Source organism: Ranitomeya imitator, chromosome 6 (genome assembly GCF_032444005.1).
Source record: "Ranitomeya imitator isolate aRanImi1 chromosome 6, aRanImi1.pri, whole genome shotgun sequence".
Lineage (NCBI taxonomy): Eukaryota > Metazoa > Chordata > Amphibia > Anura > Dendrobatidae > Ranitomeya > Ranitomeya imitator.
The window spans coordinates 433,455,739-433,477,423 of record NC_091287.1 but is presented as its reverse complement, the minus strand read 5'-3'; the positions used below and the strand labels follow the sequence as shown (position 1 = coordinate 433,477,423).

Sequence of the window (21,685 nt, the reverse complement as noted above, 5' to 3'; positions counted from 1 at the left end):
CCACAATTAGTCCAATGGAACAGGTTTGGGGGCACCTCCCGATAATCCTTGTGCCAGCTAACAAAGCAATAGTCCACACGAGTCCAAGGGATCCCAAAACAATCTCACGAACGACGAGATATGTCCTCAGCTCAAGTCTCGCCCCATTCGCTTCACAGATGGACATGGGGTCTTGCCTCAGCTAAGAATCCCCACTCCTTCTCCTTCAAGGATCAACTCACATCTGATCTCAAAATAAGAATGGATTGTCTGAGCTCCTGGAATCCGCCCATGAAGGGGGTAGGGGTTACACCTTCTATCCAATGGTTGGGTCCACCAGAAGATTCTAGACTGGTGGGCTCCAGGCAGTCTATGTAGTATGTACATTTGACTAGCCACCTGCTGTGAGGAAGAATTGCTATTTCTCCACTAGTGATGTTGACAAAGCTTAATTACATTATAGCTTAGAGCTGCAAGTATTGGGGGAAGGAGACATATTGTTACAGGTGAACTCCCAGCACATACATAAATTACAGCTAATAGAAACCAGAGAACAGTTACCTACATCAAATGGCATATTATTCAAATACAGGACAGGGCAAAAGTACATATCATGACAATCCCTTCCCCTCCCCATTTGTGTACGTACCAGGGACCTCTACAGGTCGCTGGTTAAGTACACACAGGCAGAGCGTAACTTACATGTGGCTTCATGCAGCCACGAATTGGCATCGTAGCTCTCCCACATCATTGCCCAGGAGAACATCTGCAGGCAGACCACCCATCACCCCAACCACACATCGCTTGACCCCAAAACCAAAGTTCAGATCCACAGTGGCTGTGGGAATAGTCCTCCATTGTCCACCAGCCAGTTCAATGACAATCCCAGGTCCTCGATGGATTGCCTCAGGCCGAACCACTCGGGGATCAGCCAGTGTGAGGAAAGCCCCTGAGTCACAAAATCCAATAAGTCTCTGTCCATCCAGCACGACCTCCTGCAAGTGCTTACCTCGATGAGCAGAAGTCGTCATAGCTGCAGGTCGCACACCATAAACTCCTAGTGGTGCAACATGGGTGGGTGAGGCACTAGGCCAGTCCTCACGTAGTGGTGACACGTCGTCCTCCATGGCACTTGGGTGTACATAATTAATAATACGACTAGGTACATGATTAATCCTCATTTGAACAGCTGGGCAGGAGGCTTGCAGATGCCCCGGCTGTCCACATCGATAGCATCTCTGCTGGGTCTCACTCCATCCAAGGCGTCCTCTTGGGCGAGGGGTAAGGGAACCTGGAGGCCGGCTCCCACCTGAAGGTGCTGTAGGGGTTTGAGGACGACTTCTCCATGAGCTGGCTGGGCATGAGGCCTGCAGATGCCCCAGATGTCCACAACCATAACACCTGCGCTCTGCTACTTCCTCTCCTCGTCGTATTCCAGAAAACGCAGTAGAAGCAACTGGAGGCACATTTACACGGGTATCAGCATGAGGTGGGGGCTTAGAGGAACGGGGAACAATGGGGACAGAAGAACAGGGGGCCACCGGTGTTGTGGAGCTGGTAGGCCTCTCTCCATCCTCCAACAGAACCCTCCACTGAGGCTTGATGGTGAGAGCCTCATCAGCTAGAGCTGCAGCTTCCTCCACAGTGGCTGGTCTCCTCTCACGCACCCATTCCCGGATCTCAGCAGGGCACTTGAAGTAAAACTGCTCTTTTAGGATAACCTGGAGGAAGGTCTCCCAGGTTAAGGCCTCATCTGCCTCCAGCCAGCGATGACATATCTGTTTGAGTCTGTGGGCATACATCTTGAAAGACACTTCCTCATCACAGGCTAAAGTACGGAACTGAGTCCTGTAAGTGTCTGGGGTAACAGCATAATGTTCTAGAATAGTCCGTTTAATCTCCGCATACTCACAGTTCCCCTGAGGGTCCATAGCTCTATAGGCTGCGGCAGCTCCACCCTCCAAGAGCCCCACCAGATGTCGGACTCGGTCCCTTTCCGGGACTTCCATTAATCGACACTGATGCTCAAAGTCCTGGAAGAAGCCCTCAATGTCGCCTGCAGCCTCATAAAAAGGGCTTGAAGTCTTTGCGGGACACTCTGGGGAGTTCCCTCATGGTGGGTGCTGGGGTTACAGTGTGTCTGGAGCTTCTAGCTGCTTCCAAAGCGATCTGCCTCTCCAGCAATGCCATCTCCTGAGCTCTGTCCTCGGCTCTGTGAATGGCCTCCCTCTCCTCGGCTCTGAATGGCCTCCCTCTCCCTCTCCTCGGCTCTGTGAATGGCCTCCCTCTCCCTCTCTTGAGCTCGGTGAATGGCCTCTTTCTTATAGTCTATGGTGGCCTCTTCTCCCAGCAATGCCAACTCATCCTCGTACCACACAACCCACTGACTTTTTTGGGTATTTACCTCCAGCTGCAGTCTTTCCTCCATTTGCTGTGAGGGTCCTTCCTCAGCGTCATCTTGCAGGCGAACTCCTTCCAAAGCCTCAATAAGCTGCTCCTTGGAGAGTCCTTTAAAACGGACTCCTACTTCCCGGGCCTTTGATTGTAGGCTCCCCAAACTCCAGTTCTTGTACTCTGTGGTGCTGGTTCTCGATGTTGATGGACCGTTGTCCTCCATTCCTTCTGCTCTGGTCCCACTGCTTGCCACCAGTTTGTGACGGGGTGTACGGCAGAGCAAGAAGGGACAACAGGCCGAGTGATGATTCAACAGCTTTATTATCAAGAACGCTGGAACAACACATGCAGGTAGATCTACAGAGTCCACAATTAGTCCAACAGAACAGGTTCGGGGGCACCTCCCGATAATCCTTGTGCCAGGTAACAAAGCAATAGTCCACAATTAGTCCAATGGAACAGGTTTGGGGGCACCTCCCGATAATCCTTGTGCCAGCTAACAAAGCAATAGTCCACACGAGTCCAAGGGATCCCAAAACAATCTCACGAACGAAGAGATATGTCCTCAGCTCAAGTCTCGCCCCATTCGCTTCCGCAGTCACAGATGGACATGGGGTCTTGCCTCAGCTAAGAATCCCCACTCCTTCTCCTTCAAGGATCAACTCACATCTGATCTCAAAATAAGAATGGATTGTCTGAGCTCCTGGGATCCACCCATGAAGGGGGTAGGGGTTACACCTTCTATTCAATGGTTGGGTCCACCAGAAGATTCTAGACTGGTGGGCTCCAGGCAGTCTATGTAGTATGTACATTTGACTAGCCACCTGCTGTGAGGAAGAATGGCTATTTCTCCACTAGTGATGTTGACAAAGCTTAATTACATTATAGCTTAGAGCTGCAAGTATTGGGGGAAGGAGACATATTGTTACAGGTGAACTCCCAGCACATACATAAATTACAGCTAATAGAAACCAGACAACAGTTACCTACATCAAATGGCATATTATTCAAATACAGGACAGGGCAAAAGTACATATCATGACCGTCACTGATCTGCCGCCTTTTCCCCGGACACTTTCGCACTTGCAGAGCGCACGGCCCCGGATCTAATCACTGGACTTCTAATGAGAATGGTCCTCCCTCACTCTTAGAGACCAACAAGAAAGTGCACATGTTTGAGCACGTTTGATATTTTCCTGTCTGATGAAGGTCAATGTTATGACCGAAATGTTACAATGATATTCTGGAATTTGCATCTTCAATAAAAGAATTTCTTCTTCAAGCATACACATTTTGAGTGCCGTAACAATTTTTTTACACTGATCTGCCGCAGCCTTCACTTTTTCCTTCAAACAAGAGGAGAAATGTTTCTTCCTGTTCGGACAAAAATGTGAAGACTGACGATTGGTAATTCCTTCAACCGATGACAATCCCCCACAAGATGTTGGTGCCACAAAACTGGTAGGGTATATTACACCACCCTGGGCCCATTAAGTATGGGCAACCACTGTAACACTTTTTTAATAATGAGAAATACCGCGCTGCATGTGCCTGGAGAAAAATTTCCAATACTACCGTAACTGCTGTCATATAAACCACCTGGTGCACACCACCAGTATGCGTGCCAACCAAGTTGCCTTATAAATAATGATAAATGAGCAGCCCCTCCTTATATTGCGCCTATATATACTTTAATTCTGGTACACAATCTAATATATAAAGCTGAACATGTGTGTGTATGTCCGGGATTGGCATCTGCACCGTCGCAGCTACAGCCACAAAATTTTGCACAGTCACACGTCTGGACCCCAAGAGCGTCATAGGCTATGTTGTGAGGCGAAATTTTAACCCTACGCATTCCAATTCACCAAACAATTTTTCCCCAATCTACATAATGGGGAAAAAGTGAAAGGAAAAGTGTTGGAGGCAAATTGACAGCTTCCAGATGTGAACAAGGGGGACTTAAAGAATGAGAGCGATGGCACCAAAGAGTATATACCGTACAGTTGCTAAGGTGGGGCCCCGACATGGGATACTCACCACACACGGGGATATGAGCACACACACAAAATGCGCCACACACTACCACGTGCTTGAACACATATACCACCCTCAGCACACATTTCACCACACATACACAAACCTCGCCACATAAAAGTCGAAACACAGAAGTCGCCGCGCAAAACTCGCCACACGTGCAAAACTCACCTCATGGGAACCTCGCCATACGCAAAACTTGCACACGCGTAAAAATTGCCACATGCACAAAAGTTGCAACACATGCAAAAGTTGCCTCACACAAAACTTGCACATACTCAAAACGCACCACACATAAAACTCGCCACGCGCAAAACTTGCTGCACACAACTTGCTACACTAACATGTCACATGCAACTCGACACAAAAAGTTGCTACACGCATGTCGCCACACAAAACTCAACACACACAACTTGACACATGAAACTCGCCCTAAAACAAACAAGTCTGGTATTATCCTTCAAAAAAAAAAATCTGATTAATAAGCAGACAAACTACAAGAGCAACAACTGTACCATATAGGAAATACGGCAGCTGTCAGTCATATGACCTGTCTATTATATGTATGTGTGAGCTAATATATACTGCCAGGGGGAGGGCTTCCTGTTGGCTGGGGATTTATCAGGCTGCCAATTTAGCTTACAAATACTGAGGTAAAAATGCTGAGCAAATAACGTGTGAACGAGGTCTAATACAGGAGGAGATGACATACAGATATATACTATATACAGGAGGAGATGACACACAGGTATATACTATATACAGGAGGAGATGACACACAGATATTTACTATATACAGGAGGAGATGACACATATATACTATATACAGGGGAGATGACACACAGGTATATACTATATACAGGGGAGATGACACACATATATACTATATACAGGGGAGATGACACACAGGTATATACTATATACAGGAGGAGATGACACATATATACTATATACAGGAGGAGATGACATACAGGTATATACTATATACAGGAGGAGATGACACACACATATATACTATATACAGGAGGAGATGACACACATATATACTATATACAGGAGGAGATGACACACAGGTATATACTATATACAGGAGGAGATGACACACACATATATACTATATACAGGAGGAGATGACACAAAGGTATATACTATATACAGGAGGAGATGACATACAGGTATATAGTAGATACAGAAGAGATGACATACAGGTATATACTATTTACAGGAGGAGATGACATAGGTATATAGAGGAGGAGATGACATACAGCAGGTATATACTATTTACAGGGGAGATGACATACAGCTATATACTATATACAGGAGATGACATACAGGTGTATACTATATATAAGGGAGATGACAAACATGTATATACTGAGGGTAAAATGAGAGGTGTGAGGTGAAAATGAGAGGTATGAGGTGAAAGTTAAAAGGTGTGAGTGCAAAATGAGGAGTGAGGGAAAATAGTGGAGTGATCGGAAAATGACAGATGTGAGGTCGAAATGACCAGTGTTAGGGGGGAATGAGAGGAGTGAGGGGGAAAATGAGAGGTGTAAAGGAGAAAATGAGCGATGTGGGGGGGAAAATGAGGCGTGATGGGAAAATAAGAGAAGTGAGGTGCTATAACTAACCACAGATATTTACTATGCCCAGGCAACGCCGGGCTCTTCAGCTAGTATAGATATAAATGTAATAGATGCCTGTTTGCAGGTTTGCATACCTTCTAAATTCCAAGTGAGCCTTTTTCGTGGAAGGACTGACAGGTAAGTTTCCCCTTGTGTAAATAAGGTTTGTGGACGGCGTACAACGGATACCACGAGGAATGAACCTGCACCTGTCGGTGCTAGCTAGGGCAGGACAATTACCCGTGTGCTCCAGTGAGTGGGTGCGCACCTCCCGGTGCTTATAGCAGTAGACAGAGGGTCACCGCTGTTCCATGCAGAGCCAGAGACGTCCCTGGTTACACGGAAGAAGAATGGCCGACATTGACAAGCAGCATGTGACGTCACTTGCCTACGGCGCCTCGCTGAGGTCAACTAACCAATGCGTTTCAAAGTGTAACACACTCCTTGTAAAGCATGAAGGAGTGCGTTACACTTTGAAACGCGTTGGTTAGTTGGCCTCAGCGAGGCTCAGTAGGCCAGTCACACGCTGCTTGCCAGTGTCGGCCATTCTTCTTCCGTGCAACCAGGGACGCCACCGGCCAGGATGTCTCTGGCTCTGCACGGAACAGCGGTAACCAACCCTCTGTCTACTGCCATCAGCACCGGGAGGTGTGCGCCCACTCTCTGGAGCACACGGGTAATTGTCCTGCCCTAGCCAGCACCGACAGGTGCAGGTTCATTCCTCGTGGTATCCGTGGTACGCCGTCCACAACCCTTATTTACACAAGGGGAAATTTACCTGTCAATCCTTCCACGAATGAGGCTCACTTGGAATTTAGGAGGTATGCAAACCCGCAAACAGGCATCTATTACATTTATATCTATATTGTGTATCAGAATTAAAGTACGGTATATATAGGCGCAATATAAGGAGGGGCTGCTCATTTATCATTATTTATAAGGCAACTTGGTTGGCACGCACACTGGTGGTGTGCACCAGGTGGTTTATATGACAGCAGTTACGGTAGTATTGGAATTTTTTCTCCAGGCACATGTAGCGTGGTATTTCTCATTATTAATCTAGTTTACCTATTCTTTTTTGGCAGAACAGGCACAGCGTCTGTCTGATTTACCAGCAGCACTTGTGTGTTTTAAAGTTGTAGTGCCAGTGTATTTTATAAAGTTTTACCCTGTAACACTTTTGCTATTCACAGACATGGTTCCTAAGCATTGTTGTAACTAGTAAGGGATTTTTCGGTGGATGTCCTACTGTGATTTCTCGTTGAGGAAGCTGTAAAGGTGGCAATACTATGATCACTAAGGACGCAGTCAGATGGCCATCTAAATCGGACAGAGATCAGAATGCAATGCTCGAACTGGCCAGCAGCTCTCCTGACCCGGGCGTGACGCCTGCATAGAAATACATGAAGCTGTTACACTCAGTTCAGGAGAGCCGCTGGTAAATCCGTACACTGCATTCCGATCTCTGTCCGATTTTATATGGTCGTCTGAGTAATGTGACTATTACGGAGGTGAGATTGAACCCTGTTGTGACTAGTGAGGGTGAGCCGGTGTAACCTATTAAAGTGAAGGGCTCGCTCAGTGACTACCAAGGTGAGCTTTAATATGACTGCCTGGGGGGGCAGTTTATGAAGCCAGACAGATTTTTGGATACCGTGCTACTGTAGGCCTTACAATTGTCCAGGCTGTTTACATAAATTGTCAAAAACCGCTCCATATTACCTTTTTATAATTGCTTAAAAGGGACTGTCCGGTCACAAGATATTGATGGCCTATCCTGGGGATTAATAGTAGTAGTGGCTGGATGCAAACACATTGATCGGAGCTGCGCTACACTGCACCATTCACTCGCCACCACTAGATTCACTGTGAGCACATTCGCCGTCTGACGAGAGACTCTTCCATCATCGGCATCTGCTGTCACTGTTATCTGATGGGAGTAGTAGTCTCATCACCCCACGCCTGCTGACCTGTGGTAAGCGTTATACCACGGTTTACCGCTGCAGGTCACTCGGACATCATGACCCCGTAGCGCTCAGAACGACAGTCTTACTGGGGGTAGCGTTTCCGAAAATGACCTCCGTGCCGGTGTTTCCCAATTCCCATGCTGTCACACAGATTACAGTGTGAGAAACTCCATAGGAAGTATGTGAAAACACGAACAAAAACTCAGCAAAACCCGCAAACATTTTTATCAACTGCGTTTTTGCTGCAAATTTGACTGACTCAGTTGAAGTCAATGGGTGAAAAGCGCTGCGGAAAGAAACGCACTGCAAATACTTAAGGAAATTTTACTGATCTTGTGCACAACACTTCAGGATTGTCATTGATAAAATTGTATAATAATAATAATAATAATAATAAAGTAGCTTGCATAAGGATTCCATAGTGTCTTTGGCCCATTTCTACGTGGAGAAAACAGTGTGCACAACCTAATGCAGGTATGGATTACCCATCTGCTCCTATGTGCACTCATGGCCTGGATCAATATTCTTGGGGTAAAACTCTGCCTTCCTAGAGATTCAAGAGAATCTCTGTATTTTCATGGAAGATCTTATCAGTAAATTTGTGTTACCTGCAGACTGGTATTAGTTAAAAATGGTGATCTTTGAGATCATTGCAACTGATATCTTATCATGCAAAGTTATGTCAAGGCTAGAGTACATAAGCCACAAATGCAGGGCAAAGTGTATGATTGACTTGTCCTGTAAAACCTGTGACACTGGTTGTTTTACTCTTATCTCGTAGACGAATGTGATCAGATTTGACTGCATACCGTGTACATTATTAAAGCCTTTTAGCTGAGGCCCATGTAATTTATTTTGGAAATCCACATCTGAATGGCAGCATAGTCCTTTCTGAAAGATTCCCTGCCTAACCTTAAACTGAACATTTTAGACACACAGAACACTCCTTTTTAAATGTTAGATTCGTGCAGCTATTCTGATATATAAGTACAACAGCCTCCTCCGGTTCGGAAGAAATGAATAGATCAGTCATTTGCTTAACATGGTTGTCCACTACTACGGTATGATACTGATTACATATCCTCAAAATAGGTAATCAAAGAAGCACTCCCATGGAACGTTTTTGTGCCATAAACCTGTGTAAATGTGTACGTAAGTATAGTGATAAGTGCCATAATATACAGTACTTATTGATGCCATCTTCCCCAGTTTCCAGCTCCACTCTGATCCTTTTCTGGGTCAAGTGGCTGCAATTCCGACTCGCTGGATTACAATGGGCTTTGTGTGTGACCCAAAAGTCACTTTGCCCTATGGAGCTTGGTTCTGACACTTCATTGGCTTACACTGTAAAAGTGACATCAGGCTCACACACAGTCAGAATATAAGTCACGTGACTGAGAAGAGGAGCAGAGCGGCACTTGAAACCGAGGAAGACTGCGATCAGTAAGAACCGTATATGTGCCCACATAGCTGAAAGTATGCAGAATTTTCCTGAAGAAATCCAGACTCCCTTCGCAGGAAATCCGCTTGCTTTTTTTTTATCATGTTTTTTGCGCGGATTTTTAGCGTTTTTTTTCCCTATGGTCCAAATACAATTCTACAGCGGCAAATCTGCAGATTTTCCGCAAAATTAGTGAACCTGCTGCGTTTTTTTTCTGCCATGCTTAATGCTTAAAATAATGGGATGCTTAATGTATGCGTTTTTTAAAGCGTTTTAGCAGCTGAAATCCTCCGCAAAAATGCTAAAAATTCCGCAACGTGGGCACATAGCCTTACACAGGTTTAAGGCAGAGGTTTCATGGGAGTGCTTCTCGAACATCAGCATTCTGCTGCTATAAGCTGGGAGGTAAACCGTATATGGAGTAGAACACCACCGCTCCGTCACTGTTCAGTGGGTAGTGCAGACCAGCTTATATTTAATTCTCATTAGTTGGATGAACAAGAGCTGCTCTGCAGTACCCGGGAGCGCCCACTACGGTGTGACCAAGTAGAATCCTGACAGCATGCGTATTGCACATTTTTAGGATTCAATAAGCTGCATCCAGGAAGGCAGACAGCAGCACAATGATGGCTGGGGCTGAAAACCCCCTTTAACCCACTACTGCATTGGCCAATTTTCATTTTTGCTCTACCAAAATACTAAATAGGTTGTACGTGTGGTGTTTTATTTTCACAAAAGTACCAACATGGAAGTTGTAGGGGGAGAATTCAGTAGGCTCCTGGCTGTCGTGACAACTTAACAGTTCCCCTACAATCATGGCCACCCAAAACTGCATAATTCTATGATTGCACTCCTTAGGTTGATGGTGCCATGTAAAGGGTTAACCGCTACCGGCGCTAGCTTCAGTTGCTGCTGTCAGAGGTAAATGCCGGCTATGCAACACAGCAGACATCCTCAATGTGGACTGGTCTCAATACCTGTGCCCTGCTCCATACACAATTGCCCAATATGCGATGGACACATATGCCATGAACGGGTTAAGTGAGACTCCTGAGTTTTCGTGTTGCCAAACTAAATAGATTAGGGTCAATTGTATATATATTATTTTATTATTTCTATTTTGTATTGGGGTCTCAAATGTTGACATCTAACATATAACATGAGTCATCACGTTATTAAACTGGTCACAACCGTGGATGCCGTTTTCCAACACCATAGTAAAGGTAACTGCCATATGCGGTGTATGGTCAGACTAAGATTTCAAGCTGCAGAAACTTGTGCAGCACCAAAGTTTTTTGTTTTTGTTCTCTTCTGTGTCCATTTCTCCTAACTTTCCAATCTTTAGATCTCGCCCTGCACTTCTGTTTGCCTTGTATTAAAATACGGTATATGTAAATGTGTTCTCTTGCAGATTATTGTGCTAGTAAGTTTGCAGCCATTGGTTTTGCAGAATCTGTTGGGCTCGAAATGTTGGCTCTGGGAAAAACTGGCGTGAAGACCACAATTGTTTGCCCGTATTTTATTAACACTGGAATGTTTGACGGATGTTCTTCTAAGTATGTACTCTAAATAAGTGAATGTACAACATCAAATAATATACCTATGTATAGTGTCTTATTCAGAAAGCAATTCCTGACAGTTGTCAGTAACTACAAGACCACAAGGCAGTGGTTGAGATTAATCAATAAGACGAGGCGGATTAGTGGTACAAAAGAGCCTATTATGAAGAGACCAATATTGCTAGTAAATGTAATGAAATATTATCCGCCTCATGATGGCAGAGTATACCAACTCCCTTTCAGAAAGTACACCACCCAATTATGGCCAATACAGTCTTGAATTAAAACCTGTTTAGTGTGACATTAGAAGGCACAAGTCAATTTAGATCATGGACTTCTGACTGTTGTGTTCTGAGAATGGCGATGGCCTGACATCCAAAAACACAGGTACAATAAATTATACATATCTGTAGCACACTGTATTAAAGGGAACCTGTCACCTTCCATCAGGAAGGATATAATGGAACTAGAGAGAGTACAAAGGAGGGCAACAAAATTAATAAAGGGGATGGGAGAACTACAATACCCAGATAGATTAGCGAAATTAGGATTATTTAGTCTAGAAAAAAGACGACTGAGGGGCGATCTAATAACCATGTATAAGTATATAAGGGGACAATACAAATATCTCGCTGAGGATCTGTTTATACCAAGGAAGGTAACGGGCACAAGGGGGCATTCTTTGCATCTGGAGGAGAGAAGGTTTTTCCACCAACATAGAAGAGGATTCTTTACTGTTAGGGCAGTGAGAATCTGGAATTGCTTGCCTGAGGAGGTGGTGATGGCGAACTCAGTCGGGGGGTTCAAGAGAGGCCTGGATGTCTTCCTGGAGCAGAACAATATTGTATCATACAATTAGGTTCTGTAGAAGGACGTAGATCTGGGGACTTATTATGATGGAATATAGGCTGAACTGGATGGACAAATGTCTTTTTTCGGCCTTACTAACTATGTTACTATGTTACTATGTTTGACATATGAGATACAGCCATCACCTTTCAGGGCTTATATACAGCATTCTATGATGGTGTATATCTGTCTCCAACCCGACCTGAAAGGCAAGGAAAAACACATTTTATTATTCTCACGTGGGGGTCGGTCCGGTCCAAGGGTCTCTCTGGTCTTGGTCCAGCACCATCTTCCCTCTTGCTTTGTGTGGTTGACCCGTCCCTACGTTTTCAACAGTCTCCTCAGCGTCGCATTCCTGTGCAGTCGTATTTCTCTGTCCTGTTGAGGGCAGAGCAAAGTACTTACTGCAGTGCGCAGGTGCCAGGAAAGGTCAGAGAGGCCCGGCGCCTGCGGACTGCAGTACTTTGCCCTCAACAGGACAGAGAAGTACACGTGCGCAGGAGCATGATGGATCCAATGGCAACTGATGGGACATCCTTGGGGAATGAGATGTGCAAAACAGATTTGACATTGAATATTATTGGTGCATATAAGACCACATTGTGATTTGGGGATTAATGGTTTTGACTGTCTGTTAGCGGCAAGCATCCTATAGATGTACGAAGCTGGTCAACAAGAGGGCCATGCTCTTGGATGTCTCCATTGTTGTTGACTACATACTCTACAGTTCTCGTAGAATATCTAGCACATGGCCTCGGCTGAGCTCCGGAATCCATAACATTACACAGCTATGTACATTTCTGATGTATTTTTTGAAGGACTTCCCAGTAGAGTTATACGTCTACTCCAGGTGTCATAAAAGCATTAATGATGATTATTGCCGACATGTATTTACACCTCATAGTAAGTCAGAATTTGAGTTTTTTTTTTTGTTTTTTTTTCCAGTAAGTTTGCATATGAAAGGAGTGACCAGATTGTTTGTTTGACATGGGCAACACCTCCAATTCTTAGGCTTCTTTCACACTAGCGTCGGGCTCGGCCCGTCGCAGTGTGTCGGGCCGAGGTTACCGACGCTAGCGTTGTAAGCGCCGCACAACGGGTGCAGCGGATGCAGATTTTCATCGCATCCGCTGCCCCATTGTGAGGTGCGGGGAGGTGGGGGAGGAGTTCCGGCCGCGCATGCGCGGTCGGAAAAAGCGGTCCGTCGGCAGCAAAAAACGTTACATGTAGCGTTTTTTGCTCCCGACAGTCCGCCAAAGCACGACGCATCCGTCGCACGACGGATGCGACGTGTGGCAATCCGTCGCAATGCGTCGTCAATACAAGTCTATGGGGAAAAAACGCATCCTGCAAGCACTTTTGCAGGATGCGTTTTTTCTGCAAAACGACACATTGTGACGGATTGCAGTTAACGCCAGTGTGAAAGTAGCCTTACCTGCACTATTGTATCCATTAATAAAATCATCATTACAGAATTTCTATGTAGTGAATAAAGTTGCAGAAAGTAACTTGCTGTATGGAGCATTTTCATTCAAGTTTTCATTCTGTCCTCCAGATGGCCTAGATTTATGCCAATATTAGAGCCAGAATATGCTACCAAGAAGATTGTTGATGCCATCCTTAAAGAGCAAGTGTACTTGGTGATGCCTCGAGGCCTGTACCTCATATTTGCATTGAAAAAGTGAGTCATGAATTTACATAATGCTGAAAATTATGAGCAGAATTAATCATCTATTTTACATTTTATATATGGCCACTTTTACCAATCCTAGAAATGTCCAACATTTTTTTTTTCGTTATTTTACGTATAATAATCCCCTTCTTTCTTTTGTTGCCTTTAGTATCATATCTGCAAAACTGGGATTTGTGCTTGGGGACTATTTTGGAGCGTTTCATTTCATGGATCATTTTAAGGGCCGTGCCAAGAAGGACTAAGCTGTGGCTACACAGCTACCAGCTTTACGATGATCTGTCCAGGGAATCAATAATCACTTGGATCAAGCATTCCAAACCCAAAAGGACGCTAAAGTTTTACTTTGCTTTGATAAAATTTAATTACATTTTTGTGTATTTTGTCTTTTATGCACCCATAGACCAAAGTTTTGAGAATCTCCAGAAACTTAACATTGTTTACATGTAACACTTTATACTTTACAGGTGAAAAATATTTGATATTGTTGTGATTGTTTTTTTCTGTCCCTTTTTAGTTATTTTACATAAATTTTTATATTGATCTCGGCTGGATCTACACAGATTTTTTATTTTTCTTTCTCAAGGTACCTTCACACTGAGCGACTTTACAGCGATAATGATAGCGATCTGTGATGTTGCAGCGTCCTGGATAGCGATATCGTTGTGTTTGACACGCAGCAGCGATCAGGATCCTGCTGTGAGATCGCTGGTCGGAGCTAGAAGGCCAGAACTTTATTTCGTCGCTGGATCACCCGCTGATATCGCTGAATCGGCGTGTGTGACGCCGATTCAGCGATGTCTTCACTTGTAACCAGGGTAAACATCGGGTTACTAAGTGCAGGGCCGTGCTTAGTAACCCGATGTTTACCCTGGTTACCATTGTAAATGTAAAAAAAAAAAAACAGTACATACTTACATTCCGGTGTCTGTCGCGTCCCCTCGCCGTCAGCTACCCTGCACTGTCAGCGCCGGCCGGCCGTAAAGCAAAGCACAGCGGTGACGTCACTTCTCTGCTTTATGGCCGGCGCTTACACAGTGCAGGGAAGGTGACGGCGAGGGACGCCACAGACACCGGAATGTAAGTATGTAGTGTTTGGTTTTTTTTACATTTACATTGGTAACCAGGGTAAACATCGGGTTACTAAGCGCGGCCCTGCGCTTAGTAACCCGATGTTTACCCTGGTTACCAGGGGACTTCGGCATCGTTGGTCGCTGGAGAGCTGTCTGTGTGACAGCTCTCCAGCGACCACACAACGACGAAACAGCGACGCTGCAGCGATCGGCATCGTTGCCTATATCGCTGCAGTGTCGCTTAATGTGACGGTACCTTTATTCAGATCTAGCTCTGTAACCTGCATCTTTATTAAGGGCATTATATTCCAGCTTTGCAAAGTTGAGCTGTAGAAAATGGGGAAAATGCAGCAACACAGTTTTCTATGGTAATTCAGCTGCTGGTTAAGCATTGCAATATCACATTGTAGTATGTGGTTTTTGTTTTTGTTTTTTTTCCAGCTATATTGATCTTATCTGAGATTGCTCATTGTATAATATACCTTATGATCCTCGCTGCTTTGCTTAAACTAATTAATTAAACTAATCGGAACATGTCAACAAAAATATACAAGTCTGTAGTAGCGTTTAGTTCTGCACATATGACTTTTAATTACTGTATTTTTCTCTTCGCCACGACAGCACCCCCTTGAGAGAGGGGATCCGCCCCTAGGAACAGGAAACCCTATGGAGAGATAAAAGGGGCGGTCCCCCTCACTCCCACAGTTGGTTTCCTGTTCTTAAGGGAACTCATGGAGAGAAGAGGATGCCTAGCCTGGATGCTGCTTGTGCAGTTTACCTTGAGGACGGCAAGGGCTCCAGAGCTGGAAGCCGCGTCGGGGGTCCTGGTGTCAGCTTCCCCCTCTGCTGGCAGGTGCGGTGAGGCCAGGTCCGGGGAGTCGCCTGGCTCACGGAAGATCCACAAGACCTGCGGGGAGCAAAGCGCTTGTGTAATGGTGTTGTTCTGCCGCCCTCGGCGGGTGCACGAGCAGTCAATGTATTTTCCCCCTGAAGTAAAGCTAAAAACTTACGGGGTGAACCAAGAGGATAGACGGCGCCTGCTGAGAGCAGTGGCACACAGGATGGCCGCGACCCAGAAGTGACTAACACTTTTGGGCGCAAAAGGAAGAAGATGACGGCCCCCATCATCAAAAGGACGCCTGCGCTGATACTTCGGCGTCCAATATGGCACCCCCTCAGGACCCTGCGATGTCTTCAGTAGAAGTCACCGCAATTACGCCTGGCGGCCGTACAAGCAGCGGACGCTCCAAACAAAGCGAGTCCTCCACAAGGAGTACCAAGGATAAAAGATCGGACCGATCTATTCCTCACCTCAGCCTGTGCCTTCGTCTCCTCCTCTTCAGCCAGTACCTTGGCAAATAGCTTCACTGGGGTAAGTGTGTATCTACCCTATTAAGCTGATTATTGTTCCGTCTTCTTCTGTGCACCTTAGGCAAAAAGAACTGAAAAAACAAAACACAAACAGTGTGCTTTATGTTCCCAGCCCCTCCCGGATTCTCATACAAAAAGATTGTGTCACACATGCATTGAATCCACCTTACGTGAAGAATCCTCAGTAAGGTCGGAAGACATTAGAAAAATGATTAGAAATGCCTTACGCGGTTTCGAGAGTATTCCTGAGACTAAAGATAGGAGCAAATGCAATTCACCAAAATCTGACCAGTCTTCTGATATTGACGATAGAGATACGGACGTTTCCCATGAATACGTTTCCTCAGAGGGTGAACAAGACACGTGCTTTACCACAGATAGCATTGATAATCTTGTTAAATCTGTGGGCATTGAAGACACTAAAGACCCTAAAACGCCACAGGACATAATGTTCACTGGCCTATCAGAAAGGAAAAGACCGTCTTTTCCAGTAATAGCAGCAATTACAAATTTGGTCTAAAAAGAATGGGAGAGCCAGGGGCAAAAAGGGTTACCATCATCATCAAAAAGACGCTATCCCTTTAATGATGAAGATTTTTCCACATGGTCAAAAGCCCCAAAAGTGGATGCGGCGGTAGCATCCACATGTAGAAAAACCTTACTGCCAGTAGAGGATTCAGGTTCTTTACAAGACCCACTGGACCGTAAAGCTGACTCTCTCTTAACCCCTTCATGACCCAGCCTATTTTGACCTTAATGACCTGGCCGTTTTTTGCAATTCGGACCAGTGTCCCTTTATGAGGTAATAACTCAGGAACGCTTCAACGAATCCTAGCGGTTCTGAGATTGTTTTTTCGTGACATGTTGGGCTCCATGATAGTGGTAAAGTTAGGTCGATAATTTTTGCGTTTATTTGTGAAAAAAATGGAAATTTGGCTAAAAGTTTGAAAATTTCGCAATTTTCAAATTTTGAATTTTTATTCTGTTAAACGAGAGAGTTATGTGACACAAAATAGTTAACAAATAACATTACCCACATGTTTACATCAGCACAATTTTGGAAACAAAATTTTTTTTTGCTAGGAAGTTATAAGGGTTAAAATTTGACCAGCGACTTCTCATTTTTACAACGAAATTTACAAAACCATTTTTTTTAGGGACCACCTCACATTTGAAGTCAGTTTGAGGGGTCTATATGGCTGAAAATACCCAAAAGTGACACCATTCTAAAATCTGCACCCCTCAAGGTACTCAAAACCACATTCAAGAAGTGTATTAACCCTTCAGGTGCTTCACAGCAGCAGAAGCAACATGGAAGGAAAAAATTAACATTTAACTTTTTAGTCACAAAAATGATGTTTTAGCAACAATTTTTTTATTTTCCCCAAAGGTAAAAAGGGAAACTGGACCCCAAAAGTTATTGTACAATTTGTCCTGAGTACGCCGATACCCCATATGTGGGGGGAACCACTGTTTGGGCGCACGACAGGGCTCGGAAGGGAAGGAGCGCCATTTGACTTTTTCAATGAAAAATTGGCTCCAATCTTTAGCGGACACCATGTTGTGTTTGGAGAGCCCCTGTGTGCCTAAATATTGGAGCTCCCCCACAAATGACCCCATTTTGGAAACTAAACCCCCCCCCAAGGAGCTTATCTACATGCATAGTGAGCACTTTGAACCCCCAGGTGCTTCACAAATTGATCTGTAAAAATGAAAAAGTACTTTTTTTTCACAAAAAATTTCTTTTAGCCTCAATTTTTTCATTTTCACATGGACAACAGGATAAAATGGATCCTAAAATGTGTTGGGCAATTTCTCCTGAGTACACCGATACCTCATATGTGGTCACAAACCACTGTTTGTGCACACGGCAAGGCTCAGAAGGGAAGGAGCGCCATTTGACTTTTGAAAGAAAAATTAGCTCCAATCGTCAGCCGACACCATGTCCCGTTTGGAGAGCCCCTGTGTGCCTAAACATTGTAGCTCCCACACATGTGACCACATTATGGAAACTAGACCTCCCATGGAACTAATCTAGATGTGCGGTGACCACTTCAAACCCTCAAGTGCTTCACAGAAGTTTGTAACGCAGAGCCGTGAAAATAAAAAATTATTTTTCTTTCCTCAAAAATTATTTTTCCGCACCATTTTTGAAAAATGCGCAGGTAAAAGGCACTGCATTTTACCTGCGGATTTACCACGGATTTCCAGTGTTTTTTGTGCGGATTTGACTTGCGGATTCCTATTGAGGAACAGGTGTAAAACGCTGCGGAATCCGCACAAAGAATTGACATGCTGCGTAAAATACAGCACCACGTTTCCGCGTGGTATTTTCCGCACCATGGGCACAGCGGATTTGGTTTTCCATAGGTTTACGTGGTACTGTAAACTGCTTCGAATCCCCAGCGGCAAAAATCCGCACCATGTGCATACAGCCTAAGGCTAGGTTCAGATTGCGTTAGTGCAATCGGTTTAGCGCATGTGCTAACACAATGTACAAAAAGGGATTGCGTTTAGCGATCCCGCTAGCGCAGATGCCCGATCTGCGCTAGCGAGAACGGACCCAAAAACGCTGCAAGCAGCGTTCGAGGTCCGTCAAAAAATAACGGGACATCGCTAACGCATGCCAAAAATTGCATACGTTAGCGATGCGTTAGATACATTGTGGTCAATGGCTGCGCTAGTGGATCCGTTACATTGCGTTAGTGGCGCTATGTAACGGATTCCGTTAGCGGACTGCCACTAACGCAATGTGAACCCAGTCTAATTCTAGCCCTAACCCTATTGGGGGGAAAAAATATTTTCTTTATTTTATTTTTTACCCTACCTATGGGGGTGATAAAGGAGGGGGGGGGTATTTATTATTTTTTTTATTTTGATCGCTGTGATAGGTTCTATCACAGCGATCAAAATGTACTTGTAACGATTCATGCGCCCGCCATTTTCCAAGATGGCGGCACCCATGGAGCAGGCGGACGGACAGCGGGAGGGACATGGGAGGTCGGTAAGTATGATGGGAGGGCGGGGAATCGGACAGCGGGGGGGAGATTGGACTGCGGGGGAGCGGACAGGAGGACGGAGGGGAGCGGAGAACAGGAAATGACCGGACGGAAGGGAGGAGATCAGTGGAGGTGGGGGGGGGGGGGGCAGATCGCGATCTCCATCCATGGCTGATGCTATTGCAGCATCGGCCATGGCTGGATTGTAATATTTCACCAATTTTCATTGGTGAAATATTACTGTCGCTCTGATTGAAAGTGAAACGTCACTTTCAACAGCCAAATCAGAGCGATCTTAGCCACGGGGTGGCAAAGCCACCCCCCTCCCCCCTCCCTGGGCTAAAGTACCACTCCCCCTGTCCATGCAGATCGGGTGAAATTGGAGTTAACCCTTTCACCCGATCTGCAGGGACGGGATCATTCTGTGACGCTTATGCGTCACAGGTCGGATTGGCACCGACTTTCATGATGCATACGCTGTCACAGGTCGGGAAGGGGTTAAAGAGGGCTTGGGAATCATGTACAGGAGCATTCAGACCGGCTATATCAGCTACATGTACGGCTAGATCCATGTTAGTCTGGTTAAGCGACCTGGAAGAGGGGTAAAAAGGTGGGCTCTCCAGAGATAAACTGATCTCTTCCATGCCCTTGATCAGAGGTGCCACAGCGGATTGATCTGCTGACTCCATACGGTTAGCAGCCAAATCAGCAGGCCTGACTAACGCAGCACGCTGGGCTCTTTGGCTAAAAGGTTGGAAAGGAGATCCCCAAACAAAATCTAAATTATGCGGCCTTCCATGCCAGGGTGAGTACTTGTTTGGTACCAAATTAGATGAAATCCTAACTAAAGCGGCTGAGAGGAAAAAGGGAGCCCTAATAATTATTTTCCATCTTATAGGAGAGCATTCCGGAAGTCCGTATTTAATAAAAGAAAGGATTTTAAAAACCAGGACCGCTGGGCCAGTAGAGACACCATACAAAAAGGTGTATTTTTCGGAAATCGCCCATTTAAAACAGAAGACAAACCCCGTTAGAGCAGATCTACCCGTAGGTGGTAGATAGTCTTTTTTTCTCCAGACAATGGCAAACAATAACTTCCAACTCTTGGGCAACTAGCCTCTTAACTTCTGGCCTAAAACTAAAATTTGCCCGAGTCCCTCCGGACTCCTTTTTATTGAATTCCTTAAAGTCTCAATCACAACAGGAGTCTTTAGAGCAGGAAACAATAACTCTCCTATCTAAAGGGGTGTTAGTGGAAGTCCCGTTTCATCAGAAAGGAAAAGGATTTTATTCCCCTTTGTTTTTGGTCCCAAAACCAGATGGGTCATACAGAACTATAATAAACCTTAAGAGATTAAATATCTTCTTAGAAAATCAAACCTTCAAAATGGAGTCTATCCGATCCACTATAAAACTTCTATTTCCCCATTGCTTTATGGCAGTACTTGACCTAAAAGATGCGTATTACCATCTACCAATCTTTATCGAACATCAGCAATATCTGCGTGTGGCAATCATGATGAAAGGGCAAATACGTCATTTTCAATATACAGCAATGCCCTGTGGACTGTCGATAGCTCCGAGAGTCTTCACCAAATTAATGTCAGAAGAGATTTAAGGATATTTAAGGTTAAAAGACACCCTTATAATACCATACTTAGATGACCTATTGGTAGTGGGATATTCTCCTTCACAGTGTCGGCAACGTCTGTTTAATATAATTTCATCCCTGCAGGAATTGGGGTGGTTAATAAATTGGGAAAAATCCAGTCTCCAAAAAGTCACCAAACATTCCTAGGTCTTATATTAGACTCCGTAAGCCAGAGATGTTTTCTTCCAGAATCTAAACAATTAACAATTAGAAACAAAGTACAATCAGTGGTTAATAACCCCATAATTTCCCTAAGAGAAGGCATGTCCCTTCTTGGTTCTTTCACATCATGCATTCCGGCTGTCCCATGGGCTCAATTCCATACTAGGCGATTACAGTATACAATTTTACAGGAAGAAAGATTACAGGGTCATTTAGATAGTCGTTTATCCCTTCCAGCAGAAGTAATCCAATCCCTGACCTGGTGGCTAGAGCCGAATCACTTTGTTTGTGGGGTCCCCTGGGTGGTTAAACCCTCAAAAATAATATTCACTGATGCTAGTTCTAGTGGTTGGGGAGCACACTTAGGGGATCAGATAGTTCAAGGTCAGTGGTCTATTAGGGAATCAAACGATTCATCTAATGAAAGGAAGTTAAAAGCCATCATGCTGTGTGTAAATTCCTTGGGCAGCTACACGGAACATATAAAAGAATTTTGTCAGACAACATGACATCAGTCGCATACATAAATCATCAAGGAGGAACAAGATCGGGAGCTCTCGTGTCTATAGCCGACGACATCCTATCTATGGCCGAGAAACATCTTCTATCCTTATCAGCACTGCATGTCAAAGGAGTGGACAATTCAAAAGCGGATTTTCTCAGCCGTCACACCCTCCACCAAGGAGAGTGGGTTCTCAACCGTCATATCTTCATAAGAGTTTGTATGTTCTCTCCGTGTTTGCATGGGTTTCCTCCAGGTACTCTGGTTTCCTCCCACATTCCAAAGACATACTGATAGAGAATTTAGATTGTGAGCCCCAACGGGGACAGCGATGATAATGTGTGCAAACTGTAAAGCGCTGCGGAATATGTTAGCGCTATATAAAA

General features: G+C 44.9%; 1 protein-coding gene across 1 annotated transcript in view; it reads left to right on the top strand.

Moving 5' to 3' along the window:
- SDR16C5 (short chain dehydrogenase/reductase family 16C member 5) overlaps positions 1 to 14,089 on the top strand; it is an 81,127-nt gene extending 67,038 nt beyond the window's left edge. The window contains exons 5-7 of the mRNA XM_069731373.1: positions 10,855 to 10,999; positions 13,407 to 13,532; positions 13,693 to 14,089. Coding sequence (XP_069587474.1) covers positions 10,855 to 10,999; positions 13,407 to 13,532; positions 13,693 to 13,786 — 365 coding nt within the window. The 3' untranslated portion in view covers positions 13,787 to 14,089. The remainder of the gene's footprint in view (positions 1 to 10,854; positions 11,000 to 13,406; positions 13,533 to 13,692) is intronic.
- Positions 14,090 to 21,685: the final 7,596 nt, after the last annotated feature.